Source organism: Empidonax traillii, unplaced genomic scaffold, assembly GCF_003031625.1.
Source record: "Empidonax traillii isolate 1590-97213 ecotype Southwest subspecies unplaced genomic scaffold, ASM303162v1 scaffold491:size805508, whole genome shotgun sequence".
NCBI classification, from domain to species: domain Eukaryota; kingdom Metazoa; phylum Chordata; class Aves; order Passeriformes; family Tyrannidae; genus Empidonax; species Empidonax traillii.
In genome coordinates, this window is record NW_020955684.1 from 363,453 (window position 1) to 379,141 (window position 15,689).

The following is a 15,689-nucleotide window of genomic DNA, read 5'->3' on the forward strand; positions in this document are numbered from 1 at the left end:
AGTCAAATACAGAGAGTAGCTCTCATGGATATGTTAGCCTACGGGGGGGGGAGCAGAAGTGAGAGAAAAACTGGAGTAACTCTCACACATTTCCTTAGTTGTGCTGCCATTGCTTTCCCTCAGAATGGATGCTCCATCAGGCTTCTGTCTCGCCAGTCCTGGACCCAAACACTAGAGCTAAAAGCAATTAAAGTTCCTTTTAGATTTTGAAGGGACACATGCAGGATGATACAATAAAAAGAAAAAGTCATTAATAAGTCAGTCTCATTACTAACTTTAATTTTTATTAGAGACTTTTATTATTGATTCCACTGGTTTTTAATTTCAATTTGTTATCTGTTGTTTCTGTTTGAGACTGAGCATCAATTTCTATCTCCTAAGATACTAAAGCCAGGGGATTACTTTGTCTCACTAGGTGTGTACTTTGCCAACTTTTAATTTTTTTCCCTTCAGGCCCTGCAATTCCTGTTGGGGTGGATGTCCAAGTTGAAAGTCTGGACAGTATTTCTGAGGTGGACATGGTAAGAGTCACAGATGGGACCTCTGGAGACCAAACTTGTGATGAGAGCAGGGCCAGCTACAGCAGGCTAGCTGGGCTTGTGTCCATGGGGTTTGAATACCTCCAAGGACAAACACTCCACAGCCTCCAGGAGGCAGATTTAGGCTTGATCTGAATCTGCTGACAATGAATTCTATTGACCTCATGCTACCATTTCATGTCCCTTGAAGCAGAAGGAAGAAATTTGCCACTTTCTTTTCTCTAGGACAAAATGATAGAACACTGCTAAGACTGTCTTAAAGGATTTGGGGTTTTATATTTTCTTTAAAAATGATAACAAGGTTAAAAGGTCTGAGAATACAAATTAATGTGTTAGCTTTAAGGCACTTTTACATATTGTTGATATAGTCTCACTTTGGCCATGTTCTGAGGTGGTCAGGGGCCAGAGAGCTCCCAAGGACAAGGGGGAATGGCTTTAAATGGAAAAAGGGTAGGTTTTGAGCAGATATAAGGAAGAAATTTAGTCAGAGGGTAGTGAGGCACTGGAACAGGTTGCCCAGATTGTGGATATCCCATCCCTAGAAGTGGTCAAGGCCAGGCTGGATGGGGCTTTGAGCAACCTGATCTAGTGGAATATGTCCCTGTCCATGGCCGGGGAGTTGGAATTAGATGATCTTTAAGGTCATTTTTCCAATCCAAACCACTCTATGATGCCCAGAGTCTCTCAATAGCTCAGCTTTTGCTTAGAAAGAGAAAAAAAAAAAATCACTCCCCAATACAGAATACTTTTCAAAATATCTTGATCTTTCAACAGATTTACCAAATAGCTCTGAAGGTTTCTCGTAGAGCCCCAGATTCTCTGTGTTCCTAATTAACAGACAGAGGTTAAAGAGCCTGCACCTGACCTCCCATGTCTAAGCCAGGTACATGGCTGAGTAGCAGCACAATTGCCATTCAGCAGCCACACTGGTTGCAGACCAGGCTCCTCTCACAGCAGTTGTTTCAGCTTTTAAGTGGGCTGAGATATCATCCCATCACTTGCTGGGTACAGCAGGATTACAGCACTCTGGGGATGGGCATTCTCCCTAGCACTGGGGAACCCTCCATTTGATCCCCCAGTCTCTGGTGCTCTTGGCACCCTGACAGATAGCAACAGGCATTCTGAGCTTTCACCTCTCCTGGGATGGGTCCAGCCCATCTGGTTGAGGAGAAAGCTTGTGAAGGTGGCCAGAGAGTACCTGAAAAGCTTTGGGACTTGAAATTAAAGGGAAAGAACTTAGTGTTGATAATTTTTAAGTAAAAAAACCCCTAACAAAACAAAACTAAACTAAACCAAACCAAACCCCAAACCAAATAAAATGCAAACCACAAACCTTTTCTTTTTTTTTTTAAACAAACATAGTGATTTTGGATTAGTTCTCATAGCTTTTGAATACTGCCCCTGCTCATCCTGTAACAGCATGTTTCAACACTCAGCAACACTGTATGGCTTTGGGTTAAAAAATCCCATTCAGGGTCAATTTTAGCTCTTTGAAAAATAATGATGGAGAGGACTTGATCTTGTCAGAATCAATTCTTTTCCACTCGTGCAGCTTAATAGGAAAAAAAAAGCCATGGTACTTTGCAAGATCATTGCTTGCTTTCTAAAATGAAGAGACATCAGTGACAGTTATCTATTCTGTACTAAGTTTAAGCTTGAGAAGTTACTTATATAAATTTTTCTCTTTTTTTCTGTTACTGTCTTACTATTTACAAGAAAGTGATAAAATAATAGAGGATGTTATAAAACTTCATTAGGATGTCACAAATCAAATTTTTTTTCCTAACCCATTTTAAAATAATATAAATATGTATTATTATAGGTAGCCTATATATTATTATAGGCTAATGATCCTGAAATTACAGAGCTTTTGCATGTTGTGTGGGGCAGCTGTATTATCTGGATGAAAGATAACAGGAAGGAAAAAAGAGATCATCACTCAGCTTTGGAAATTCATTTGCAAACATAATAGGAAGAGTTAATAGTGTCACTGAGAACTGGATCAGAAGAAGAAGGGAGATATATGGTTGTTGCTTGAGGGATTTTCAGATGATGTGTCATAAAATATTGTGGTTCCCAGTTTAATAGCCTAAAACTAGTATTAATAAATCTTTCCTAATGAAAGCTGACAATACCAAATTTTTCCACAGCAACTATAATTACAAATTTATGCAAAAAAAGTGAGGCATTAGCTTCTCACTAAAGAACAAATATCTGTCAATTTATTGCTGCCTAAAGGACATGCTAACACACAGGAGACAGGGTAAAAGGTTTCCCTGATCAAATGTCTTTAAATTTAAGTCTTTCCCAGATCAAAAGTCTTTAAATTAAACAGGGAAAAGTTTTTAACAACAAAAGTTGTTGTTAAACAGGGAAAAGTGCTAGAGAATGAATTCTACGAAAAAGAAGAAATTACATGGTCAGTGGCTTTGGGAGCTTTGGTTAGATGCAATGCAAAGCATTTCCGAGATTTATATTGGCCTCTAGTGTAATAATAATAGCATAGGCAGCAAGTGAAATCACTTCTATTGAAAAAAAAGACATCAAAATTCCCCATATTTCAAAATGTTTGGAAAGTGCTGTGGGGAAAAAAAAAAATCAAATGTCAAAAAAACTCCACCACAAACCCATCTCATCTCCTCTACTCCAGACACTAGGGCAGACTGCTCAGATTTCGACACTTCCCCCACTCTATGGGCAACATATTACACTACACTCAAAGAGAACATATTTATAAGCAAGTGTGTGATCTTATCTTCAGATATGTGACAGCTTCCTTTGAAACAAGGGAAAAGGCAAACTCAAATATACGTGTCCCTGGGGTCTGAATCCAAATACAATAGAGCTCAAAGACAAGGAGCATGCAAAAAAAACCCAAAGCATTTTTGTCAAATATTGAGTCAAAAAGATTTTGAGTCAAGGCTGGAGGAAGAGCTACCACTGCAACACATTATTCCAGCTGCCTGGGGTAAGGCAGTTGCTGGAGCAGCAGAGATGGCATGGCAGGCAGCAAATGCTTCTTCCCTGTTCCAGGAACACAGCATCTCATGGCTGGGGGATTAGGCAGTCGGCAGCACTCCACATCCACTGCTGCCTTGACATGTCTGCATTTTTGCCCCTGGAGTGGCTCACAGACACTTAAATGAAACATATGCATTTCAGAGGTGGATTTGCCACCTGTATGGCCTCTGATTTCTGAACCCCATAAGTCTTTCTGACCTGAGGAACAAACAAGCTGCAGTCGGTCATGTCCCTTGCAGCTGGGGAGTGGATGTGCCTTCAGGAGTGGTGCTTTTCAGTTCATGGTTTGTCCCAGAGAGAAGCAATCACTACTATGCTGATGAGGTATAAGTTGTGACACAAGCCTGTTTTGTTGCAGGACTTCACCATGACGCTTTATCTGAGGCACTACTGGAAAGATGAGCGGCTGTCCTTCCCCAGCACCAACAACCAAAGCATGACCTTTGATGGCAGACTGGTGAAGAAGATCTGGGTTCCCGACATGTTCTTTGTTCACTCCAAGCGTTCCTTCATCCACGACACCACCACAGACAATGTCATGCTGCGGGTCCAGCCAGATGGGAAGGTACTTTATAGCCTCAGGTAAAGCTGCATTTGGTCAATGAAAGCCATTAGTGGAGTGAGAAAGTGATTTAATTGATTCCTGTATTGTGTTTTTGCGTGACTTCATACCAAAAAAAAAAAGCATAAAGAAGAATGAATATGCTGACTATCCACAGACATCTGAGCCCCTGTCCGAGTTCATTTAAGTGCCTGTTGCAGGAAGATTTCTGTTCCAATTTCTGAGCCAGTGTTGCTGATTCCACCACTGTCCCTTGGCCTTGTATGCACAGTTAGCCCCTGTACCTGTTGGGAAGTTGCAGTCAAATGTGGGAGTCTCTTGGGGCAGCTCAGCAGGGAGCAGGGACTGCAATCCCCGTGGGGCATGCTGAAGAGGCAGGGCACAATCTAAATAAAAGGGCAATGTCTGGTAACAAAGAGAAGTCCAGGGCAGCTATAGTTATCCACTTCATTATGCAACAAGCCTCTGTGCCCAGCAAAACATGCAATTTCTATTCTTATAGGCAATTATAAAGAATATAAATTATACCGAGGGCTACTTTATGGTATGCAACAAAACAGAAGGAACATCTCCAAGTGAAGTGACAAGCTTCAGAGCAAGGGTATATAGCTCCTGGTAACTTGCATGTATGGCTACAGCAACCCAAACACTTCGGCTCTTCCTGCTTTTTTTCTCACTTTTCATGTGAAATGCCTGAAAGCCCCTTGAAGGGGATGTTTTTTGTAAACGTTGTTTTGTCCTCTAATTTGAGGGGTGATCCCAGGCCTGGATTTCTCCCTTATTTTCCAACTCGTTAATCAGCTGATCTAAGTCTGAACACTATCAAACCAGGATTTTTTTCTTTTTAATAAGTAACACTTTCATACTTGGAGATGTTATGTGAGGAGCATCTGCTTCGTGATTTTAACACCAGCTGGCAGCTAAGCTCCAGGTAGCTGCTGGCTTGCTCCCTCCTGGTGAGATAGAGGAGAGAATTAAAATGGTAAAAGGGAAATAAAATTGTGAGTTAAGAGAAAGGCAGCTTACTAGGTAAGACAAACCCCCCACACACAGGAAAAGCAAAACAAGGAGTTCATTCACCACTTCCAATAGACAGGCAGGTGCTCAGCCATCCCTAGGAAAGCAGGGCTCCATCACACATGGTGACTGGGGAAGACTAAGGCCGTCACTACACACTTCCACTCCTTCCTTCCTCTTTCCCTCACTTCATATACTGATCATGATGCCATATGGTGTGGAATGTCCTTTTCATCAGTTCGGGTCAGCTATCCTAGCTGTGTCCCCTCCCAGCTCCCTGTGCACCCCCAGTCTCCTCACTGGTGGTGTGGGGTAAGAAGTAGAAAAGGCTCTGATGTTGTGCAAGCCCTGCTCAGCTACAACAGAAACATCCCTGTATTATCAGTAGTGTTTTCAACAAAAATCCAGAACATATCTCCACATTAAATAATGTCAAAAAAATTAACTCTACCCCAGACAAATCCAGCATGATTTGTCTCTCCTAAAAAAATTAAGATCTGTGCTTCTGTTTTTCTTGGCTGCAGCTCCATCCAGTTAGAAAACAAGTAACCCATAAAAATAACCAATAAAATAACCCATAAAACCCTACCAGAGAGGAAATTGCTGTACAATATTCTGATTCAAGAATGTTGACATCAGCTCCACAACACTGAAATAACAAAATACCTGATAGATAAAGAAAGCATCAGATGATAGATAATATATTCTGAAGGACAACAAGAAGGAAAATCTGACTGATAGGAGGTCAGTTTCAGCAAGCTTCATAGATTTAACTAGTGATAAAGTTGCAGAATATACTGCTTGTGAAATCTGTGGAGGTCTTTAGGGAATGTTAGTAGTGGCAAAGGTGGAGCCGAGCCTGCCATGAAGTGAGGAGGTCAGCTTCTCAGCCTGCCAAGGTTGTTTTATGATTCTAGGAAAGTAAGTCAAGCTAAGAAATTCTTGATTCCCTAGGGGGCACCAGTTTGACAAGAATTCTTTTGTTCTCTGATATTTTTATCTTACTGTTCACTGGATTCACAGCCTGAACAGCGTCTGCCTTCTCATTATCAAAGCTTTCTCTTCACTCGGCAAATTAGACAAGGTTCCAGTGGTCCTTAGGCCTTTGCAAAGTTTGCTCTGGTCACCAGTACAATAAAAAAGGACAATATTATGACCTAACATTCAGCTATAGCATGCATGCCTATATACTCTTTCATTTAGCTGCATGATATCGAGCATCTGTGTTGCAAGCGTTTATGATTATCTAAAGTAGACGGGAAGAGAAGAACACCAAACTACTCAGATCCTGCCATGCACAGTCTTGTGCTTAAACAATTGCTCTGTACAAAATGGTCACGGATGTCTTCAATAGCAAATTGGCAGAGTGTCAGTATTTTTATTCAACAGCAACTGTAGGTTGCAGTGCTTCATGAATGCTGGGGAAATACAAAGGCTGTTTCCCCTTAAGAGCCAACAGCTCATTCATTACTGCCTGTCTGCCTATTGCTGGATGCCTTTGCCTCTAGATTATATTTTTCCTTGGTGCCTGCCTTCTTAAGGTTCTTTGCCAGACTTCGTTTTCTCTTTTCTTGGATACCACTGTAGACCTCACAGGCACCTCAACAATGAATCTGAGCCAAGCGATTTCACTCAAAGTCTAAATCCAAATAGGAAAGCAACATCAGATGGAACCCACATGTGCAGGACTACTAACATAAGGGACTGCATTGTGTTTTTATCATTATGTGAGAGACATCTGTCTGCCATTAGCCCTTCTGTAACTCATTAATTCTTTCCCCATTATGAATGATCCTTTTCTTTTCATTTACTTCCCTAGAGTTCAAGCAAGTTGAGTCAAGATTTATGGATGTTTCCAGTTCAAACACAAAATTATGCCTTAAAAATGAGATAATCAGACTATAGCAAGACCAGAGCTTTTGATTGATGGGGTAGAGCATTCGGTGGTCACTGAGCATACCAGCTCCAGCCTTAACTCGAGGCACTGTCTGTGCCCTCTGGTGGCTGATACCCATGTGTGATTACTGGGTTCTCACCGAGCAGCTGGAAAATCGTGATGTGCAGAGAAAATTACTTGGATCCCTCAAGGCACTAGGATGGCTTTGATAAATGGAAATTATTTTATTGTAAAAAGCATCTGTTGAAAGGACAGATGTCTGCAGAGATATATTCAGTTCAATGGTACTGGCTGTAGTCACTTAATAAAAGACTGAACTCACAGCTTTATTATTTTTTAGTCATATAAGAGGACAAGTTTTTAATGAAGTGATTTTTGTTATTCCTAGAGTTACAGTAACAGCAATGTGCAACATGGATTTTAGTCGCTTTCCCTTGGACACACAGACATGTTCCCTGGAGATTGAAAGCTGTAAGTAAAGTGGAGATGCTGGGGAGCCAAGGGCACCCAAACTGCATTTAATTACACCAATAACTAATTATATCATCAATTAAACTGCTGCTACATTCATGGGAGCTCTAACCAAAGTCGGCAGACTGCAACACCGAGAAAACTCCTTGGCTGTATTTTTTCACTGGAACTAGATAGTCTTTGTACCAACACAGTGATTTTAAAAACCGGCTGTAAGCACTGTCTTGCCAGTATCCCTGAGTGCCAGCCAAGCTGCCCCCTCCACCCCACGAGGACCTGGGCCACTTGCCTGCAGGTCAGCAGTCTCCAATAGCACCCGCTTGTCCAGGTGCCCTCAAACACAGAGATAAATGGCCCTATGCCCTCCATGTGCACTGTCTGCTCCTCCCTGGTACAGAAACTACAGCGGGTACAGAGACATTAATCACCTTTGCCTCTTACTTTGCTTACTCCTATTTGAAATAAAACCAGCTTATACCCCTTGTCCTAAGTATAATGCACATATTAATTGCCTAGATTTCATACAACAACATTTTAAAGTTTTGGCTTTTTACAAGTTATTTTCTTGTTCTTCTTCTTAAGCTTGTAGTAAGAAATTATAATCTTAAATTGGTTTTAATACATTTACATGTGATTTTTTTCTCCCTATCTGTAAAAAGCTGCTACTAAACCCATCTGAAAGGATTAACATTCCCATTATTTCCGCATTAAAAAAAACCACGACCTCTAATGTTCATGTATGCATCATAGGCAGAAAGTTTGCCCAAGAGTTTTCCCTCCTGCATGCCTCAGACCATTGATAGATTGTTCACCACATTACCCCAAGCAGGCTCTTCCTCTAAGTTTCTTTTTTTTTTTTTTTTTCTGATTTTAGGAGGTTTGTATGGGATAATTTTTCATGTTCTGATGCAGTGGGTTCCCTGACACTCACATTACGTATATGAGAAACAGAAGGGTTTACAAAATGTACCAGGCATCAGGCCTGAGGGCTGTGACAATGAGCTAGTCCACTCCCTGCCACAACCATACTCACCACCTAGGTGACTGGCATTTTGGGCATTTGACCCTTTCAGCCAGGAGCTCTCAGGTAGCTGGGGGGGGGGAGGGGGGTGGGTGGTCACACCCTGGGATGTGGGGGTGACAGCAATTGTCTCAGGGCACTGAGGTTTGCTCTGCTACCCCAGATGCCTACACTGAAGATGACCTTATGCTCTACTGGAAGAATGGGAACGATTCCCTGAAAACTGATGAGAGGATATCACTGTCCCAGTTCCTGATTCAGGAGTTTCACACTACCACAAAGCTTGCCTTTTACAGCAGCACAGGTGGGTACCAGAGTGCCTGCCAGAGTAGGCTGGGGGAAGAAGGGGTGCAAACTGTCTTTCTTGACCTTGGTCTTGGAGGATTGTCCATTGGGAGTTCTCTCTGGGGCCCATCAGACCTGTCGCTCTTCTATGCCAAGGTGGCTGTCCTTGCCCCAGACTTCCATCTTGACAGTTGTGATCTGGAAAGACAATCCTTCTTCAAGATCACACCAAGCCCTAACATTAATTAAACTTTCCAAGTTCTCTTGAACATACTGTCCTGAGAGATGCTTTGGCTTTTATAGTTGTTTCAGTAGGGAATCTTTTCTGTAAATTGCCATGACCTGCAGTCATTAACTGTGTTTTTCTAAAAGAAAATGAGACACTTTTCTCCTGATGCAAACATCACCTCATCTGAAAACAGTTTGATGTTTTCATTCTCTCTGTCATACAGGGTGGTACAATCGCCTCTATATAAACTTCACTTTACGTCGACACATCTTCTTCTTCTTGCTCCAAACCTACTTCCCTGCCACCCTCATGGTCATGTTGTCCTGGGTGTCCTTCTGGATCGACCGACGAGCAGTTCCTGCCAGAGTACCGCTAGGTAAAAGCAATCTCGGAGTCAGCAGACCTAAGAGACTATTGCTGCAACCACAGCCCTGACCACCAAAATTAAATCCCCTGTGCTATGCACTGCCCCCATGTTGCCTTGTGGCACAGAAATCAGCTATGTCACACATTTCTCCCAGGGACAGGGCATGTGTCCTTCCATGGGCAGGGAACTGCCCTTGCTGCAAACTCTCCACCTGCCCTGAGGTGCCAAGGGAATTGCTTCCCCTGTTCACACAGGCCCTAGAGGCACATGGTACCAATCAGAGAGCAAAGATCCCTGTAAGCAGAGACAGGGCACATACAGAGACAAGGTTTTCAGAATCCTTCAGAGACTTCAGTGAACGAGAAGGTGAAAATCAGTATCAGTGGCCCAGACAAAATTTCAGTTTACTGAGTTTTGCTAGAGGAGGGAGGGTGGAGGTAACACAGCCACCTGAGCTGTGCCAATTAATGTGTTAAATGAGTTTGCACTGCAGTGTGAAGGATTCAGCTTCCCCTTTTGCAGCATCTTTCAGACAGATGAAGCTGTATGTCAGAGGAGTCATCATGGAAGCAGAAATCTCCTTCTAAAGTGGATGCTTCGCCCTTACCGAAGTGCTGTTTGTGTTTTTGCAGATTCTCAGCTCAAGCTTGCTTCCTCTTGTTCTAGGCAACACACCTCAGGATTTTCTTAATTCTTAAAGTCATATTCTTCAATGGAGAGGATATATAGAGGCATAACAGATATGGCAATGGGGCAATTGTCCATGTCTGAGTTTAGAAACAGCACCCATGGCCTTAAGAAACAGCACCCATTGCCTTAAGACAATAAAAGGAGTTTAAGGTTTTTAGCCGCGGCCTTTCAGAAGATACAGGCACTGCCTTAGCAGCTTTGTAGCACCTAGGTACTCCTGTAGAATCAGTTGTTTGTGTTTGTATACAAAATTTCAACTTTCAAAGTGATCACTAATGTGACATAATTAGCCCCTGAAATAAGAGGGCCACAGAGAGCCTCCCTGAGAGCCAGGATAACACTGAGCTACAGAGGCTCCTGTCCTTGCTGATAGGCCCATTGTGCTGTCTATGGGGTAATTTGGGGCAGTATTGCCATGTGGAGCCCCATTATTCTTTGCTTTTGCTCCAGTGAGGGCACAGACCAAGTGTGAGAGTTGGCTGGTGACTTCTGTGACTTCCCATGATGCAGAACTTCCCAGGAGAAGTCCAGCATATAGAAAACACAGGGGAAACTGGTGGAAGCAGCAGCTTTGCTTGTGTCCATGCTCTGGAGGAACTGAACTAGAACCTGAGATACTCAGACTTGTAGAGTCATAGAATATTTTGAGATGGAAGGGACCCATAAGGATCATTGAGTTCAAATACATGTACTTGTACCCCTCCAGGGACTGTCCAGAGCCTGGAGTGGAGTGAAGCCAGCATGGGGTCAAAGTGCTGCTGCCTGGACATGGGGTGGGAGGCTGGTGGTGTGATGAGGAACCAGGCTAGCACAACCTTGAGACCAGAGTTAGAGCTGTGCTCACCAAAACGACAAGAAAATCCCAGTTAGAGATTACGGCTGCCTGGACTGTCCTCAGGCAATGAAACCTATCACCCAAATGAGAAAAACTATCCTGCAAAGTAAATTCAGATGTCAGGAAATTGTAACAACAGCTGTATTTGTGATGAAGAGTCTGGTTTGAAAATGGTCTCTCTGCTGGTGTATTTCCAGGGATAACCACCGTGCTGACCATGTCCACGATCATCACTGGGGTGAATGCCTCCATGCCTCGTGTTTCCTACATCAAAGCAGTGGACATTTACCTGTGGGTCAGTTTCGTGTTTGTCTTCCTCTCGGTATTGGAATACGCGGCTGTGAATTACCTGACCACGGTGCAAGAGAGGAAGGAGAGAAAACTTCGGGACAAGGTGAGGTTTTCTCTCTCCAAAAAGCTTCATGCCCCTGGGAAAAGGTGTGGCAAAAGTCTGGAAATAATCAAAACTTTGCAACTACAGTGTGCTGCTCTCAGCTGCTGGGGGAGAACGCAGTGTTTGTAAAAACACCACCAGCAAGTCATTCCAGGTTATAAAAATTTGCCACAAACAACCCACACCTAAATTCTCTGTTCTTTCTTTGGAGTCTAAGGACACAAACTCCCTCTACATATAGTCCTCCACTACCTGTAGAGATGGGATAGGTTTGGGGATTTTACCTTTAGATACTTTTTTATACCGAAGATCCAAACCTGTGAATAGAATTAGTTGGATACTCCATTTTGGGTTTCAGACAACATTGCAGATATTGCCCACCTTTCGCCATGCCCAGTCTAAGCTTACACAGTCGCCCCAATTTCCCCCTTTTGCCCACACTACATTAAATTTTAACCACCTAAAATTTCAGCCTAAAATCTTCTCTTCAAATGGGACAAGCCTCATACATTCCTTCTTGTGGGTTCCCTCTGTCCTCAGAGGGAACAGCTTCAAGGTACAGGTCCAACCTTTATTTACACCCTGAAAACCTCTGCAGAAGCCAAATGAGCATTTCCACAGGCAGCTCTGCTCTCTTCCTGCCTGTGCCTGTGCGTCTTGCAGACATGAAAACAGAGACAGAGAAGGCTGCTGTTCAGCTCCACCCGCTTCTTCTCCCTTTTGGGTCCCTGCTGCCTGAATTTTCCCAGCCTTCCCCCTCCTCCTCTGCTTTTGTTAGGAGGAAAAGGATGTGTGTGTATTTGGACACAACCCAAACCCACCCTGCCCCTGTTTGTGCCCACAGCCTGCCTGTGTGAGCAGCCCTCAGCCTCAGGCCATGATGATGGACGGCAGCTACAACGATGGGGACGTGAACGAGCTGGGGCACTACATGTCCGAGAACGGAGACAAACAGGACCGAATGATGGTGCATCTGGCACTGGGGTCTGAGAGGGGCTCGGGCAGGAGGAAAAACCAGAGATACGTCAGCATGCGGATCGACACCCATGCCATCGACAAGTACTCCAGGATAATATTCCCTGGTGCATACATTCTATTTAACTTGATATACTGGTCCATTTTTTCATAGATATTCGTAACTTCTGTAGTCACAGAGTGTTGTGACATTAAATGAAAGTACAGTCTCATAGGCTAACTGAAAGAAAATAGAGAATTGTTTTAATGGGAAGGAAGATAGATTTTTTTTTCAAGATTTAATTTTTTTTTATTAGAGGCAACTCATCTGTGGCATAAATAACTGTGCAAGTTTCACATTTCAGCAAAATATAGGATATACAATCTAAAATTTTATACTTATTTGAAGTTGTGCTATGTTCCTTCTTGTGCCTCACAGGCCACTGTAAACTATTTTAACAAGTGACTATAATTGCCAGTTGCTTATATATGGTGCATCCTTCATTTTGTGCCCCTGAAATCCTCATTCTCTGAGTACCTGAGTGCATGCATACATCTCTCAACTCAGCAGGCTTACCACGTTTGATACCAATAAATAAAAGAATTGCAAATACTTGCATGTTTGCAGGACGAGGTCAGAAATGGTAATTACAAACACAAAATATCCATAGCTTAATGCATGCTGCATTAACAGTACTGCAATGACAGGTCCAAGTAGGAATACTTTCAGATTTGTGCTTTGTCTTGATTGTATTTAAAACAAGGAAATATTTCCAAACTGTTTTGACTGACTTTTTAGAATATGACTTGCAATGCACATTTAATTTAATAAGGGATGAACAAAACACAGACTTCTGCAATGCTAACCAAATCCTCTGGGAAACACAGGAGCTGTCCTTGGATGTGCTTATTTGGGTCACTGGAAGCTTTGCTCTTGAGTTTCCTGGGAGGGGAAACAGATTTCTCTACAAAATGATCCAGTGAAGACAATCGTGTCTACAAAGAACCTTCCAAACTACTCCAAGAAAAGCCTCTCTCCTCTGAGGTAGCCTGAGCATTACCAGTCTGTACAGCCTGAGAACCTGTTGCAGCCTGTAAAGCTACCAGTAATTGTACTTGCTTGTTGGAAAAGCTAAGTTCATCTGTTCTTAGTAAAAGCATAACAGAAAGGTGCTCAACAGCTGACAAAGCAGTATTGAGTTACTAGAGATACTATGCCAAAAACTCTGGAATTAAGTAAGAAAAAGCTTCCACCATAGGACAGCAGCTCAGTTAGAGATGCAGTTTGCACCCAATTGCAGAAATATTCCCTGCACAGCAAACGCTGTTGCCTTTTACAGGTGGAGCTGCTCTGAGTATCAGACCAAAGCAGTTGTGACTCCAAAAGGAGAGTGCATCTTCTTATATGACATCTGCCGTGGCCTGCCTGTTCTGCCACTGCCATCAGGCGCGTGACACAGACATTGCAGTTGTTTCAACACTGCTGGTTGTTGTTTTCACTTCTGATGTAAATAAATGTCATGCAAACATACTCAGCATTTCTTACAACTGCTAAAACCATGACCAGAAAAACTACCTACACTCATCTCGCACTTATAGCTCATACCCCACAGGTAAGGCAGTAAAATCACAAAAGCTAAAAATCATTAAGAGACACACCCATCCATAAGATTTTACTACTCATTTCTACAGAGTTGCTTTTTTCCTATACATAAACTGTCATAGCTTTATTTTATCAAGTTCCCTTTATATCATTCTCCTATTAGTTTTTCCACTAGATTAAAAAAAAAACCTTTTTTTTTTTTTTTTAAACCATAAGCATTTCAATCAAATGAAAGGGGAAAGGTCACTCTGGCAAAAGCAGGTGAAAGGCTGGCCACTGGGTTTGCCCACCCTCCCTTATTCTGATGGCACCCTCCACGACCAGTAACTATAAGATTTCTTGGGCACTACTTGCACAGGAATGTATTTAGATTCTCAGTATTTTAAGAACTCATTTATTTCTACAATTTAAGAATAGCACGAACAGGAGTGCCAGATTTTATAGTAAGCTCTTCAGCTTCATAAGAAGCTTAATGTTATGTAGTTTGCTGCAGTACTGTACATTCCTTTAGAGACTCATTAATCTCATCCTACATACATTATTTGGCACCTGATCAGTATATTAAGGGAGATTCTGAAGATACAAATGGGAGCCAGACTTCTGGATTCCCTGGCTTTCAGTGGGAACCTTGTTTCTGACTTACCATGTGATTTTTTTCAAAGTTTCCCTTGCAGCACAACTCCCTAACCAGATTCCCCAACCTCAGTATTCAGATTTACACTGTTAATTTACTTGTGTTTTACTTGGGAAACTCTAGTGCCTTTTCAGTCTTATATAAATGTGTATATAGATGTACTCTGTAAGTACAGGATATGTCATATACAGTCAGTGTTTGCTATCAACAACTGTACTCATTAAACATATTTACATACACATTTTTTTTGGCTTTTAACCTTTCAGTGTACGTTTTTTTGTATCCAATCATTGACACTCTGCTGCTTTCCATTTCCACAATAAATCAGAGAGATTTGTCTGCTTTTGTTTATTTCTAGAAACACTCAAAATCACTATAAAACTTCACATTTGTACAGCATTGTGTGTTTTCTAACTCAAAAGAATGATCTCCATGAGTTTATAGATGTACATAAGACCTTTTTGCTCAGGACCTGATCCAGACAAATACAAAATGTCCTCAAATCTGGTTGTGCTGGTAGGGCTGGAGATCCCTGTGATTTCACATGCAGGGCTCTGCTAAGAAGCCTGCACGCAAACTCACAATCACCACAATGGTGACACTAAGCTTTCCATTCCATACTGTGTACATTACAGTCCTTGTTCTTCTTGCTTTGGGTGATATTTTGCGAAATAATTCAGACCCATTTCTCAGTGGTTAACCCAAAGCCCAGCGTGGGATGATGCTCTTTTCAGAAGCGGAAGAGTATTGGCAGGTCTGTGTGGATCTTGGATAGATGCAAGTTCTGCCTATGAGCAAATGAAGAGATCTATGTCCGAATGAAGAGGTTGGGAGACTGAAACCTTTAGTAGTTTCTAAGGACGATGCTAATTACTGATAGGGTAAAGCAGCAAAAAGGCAAAGTTCAGTCTGTCACAGACAGAATACTGAGAAGGTGTGAAGAATGATAAATTATTTCTTCCCTAGTAAAAGACAATTCTCATAGTAATCAAATCAATGGATGTTTCTTTCTACATGCTGCGCAATCGAGTGATGCAGTACAAAACAGATCCAAATTCCCTGCAAGTCCTGATGAGCAAGCAGAAACCCCTGGGACTTCCCTCTCCTGCATCTGCTCATAAGGCAATGTGGTATTTGAGGGAGCCCTGGAGAAGAATCAAGGAGAAAGAA

The 15,689-nt window shown here is 42.3% G+C and overlaps 1 protein-coding gene across 1 annotated transcript in view; it reads left to right on the forward strand.

The window, feature by feature from the left end:
• LOC114063769 (gamma-aminobutyric acid receptor subunit rho-1) overlaps positions 1 to 14,918 on the forward strand; it is a 30,929-nt gene extending 16,011 nt beyond the window's left edge. The window contains exons 4-10 of the mRNA XM_027896285.1: positions 454 to 521; positions 3,919 to 4,142; positions 7,425 to 7,507; positions 8,692 to 8,832; positions 9,266 to 9,418; positions 11,132 to 11,328; positions 12,173 to 14,918. Coding sequence (XP_027752086.1) covers positions 454 to 521; positions 3,919 to 4,142; positions 7,425 to 7,507; positions 8,692 to 8,832; positions 9,266 to 9,418; positions 11,132 to 11,328; positions 12,173 to 12,457 — 1,151 coding nt within the window. The 3' untranslated portion in view covers positions 12,458 to 14,918. The remainder of the gene's footprint in view (positions 1 to 453; positions 522 to 3,918; positions 4,143 to 7,424; positions 7,508 to 8,691; positions 8,833 to 9,265; positions 9,419 to 11,131; positions 11,329 to 12,172) is intronic.
• Positions 14,919 to 15,689: the final 771 nt, after the last annotated feature.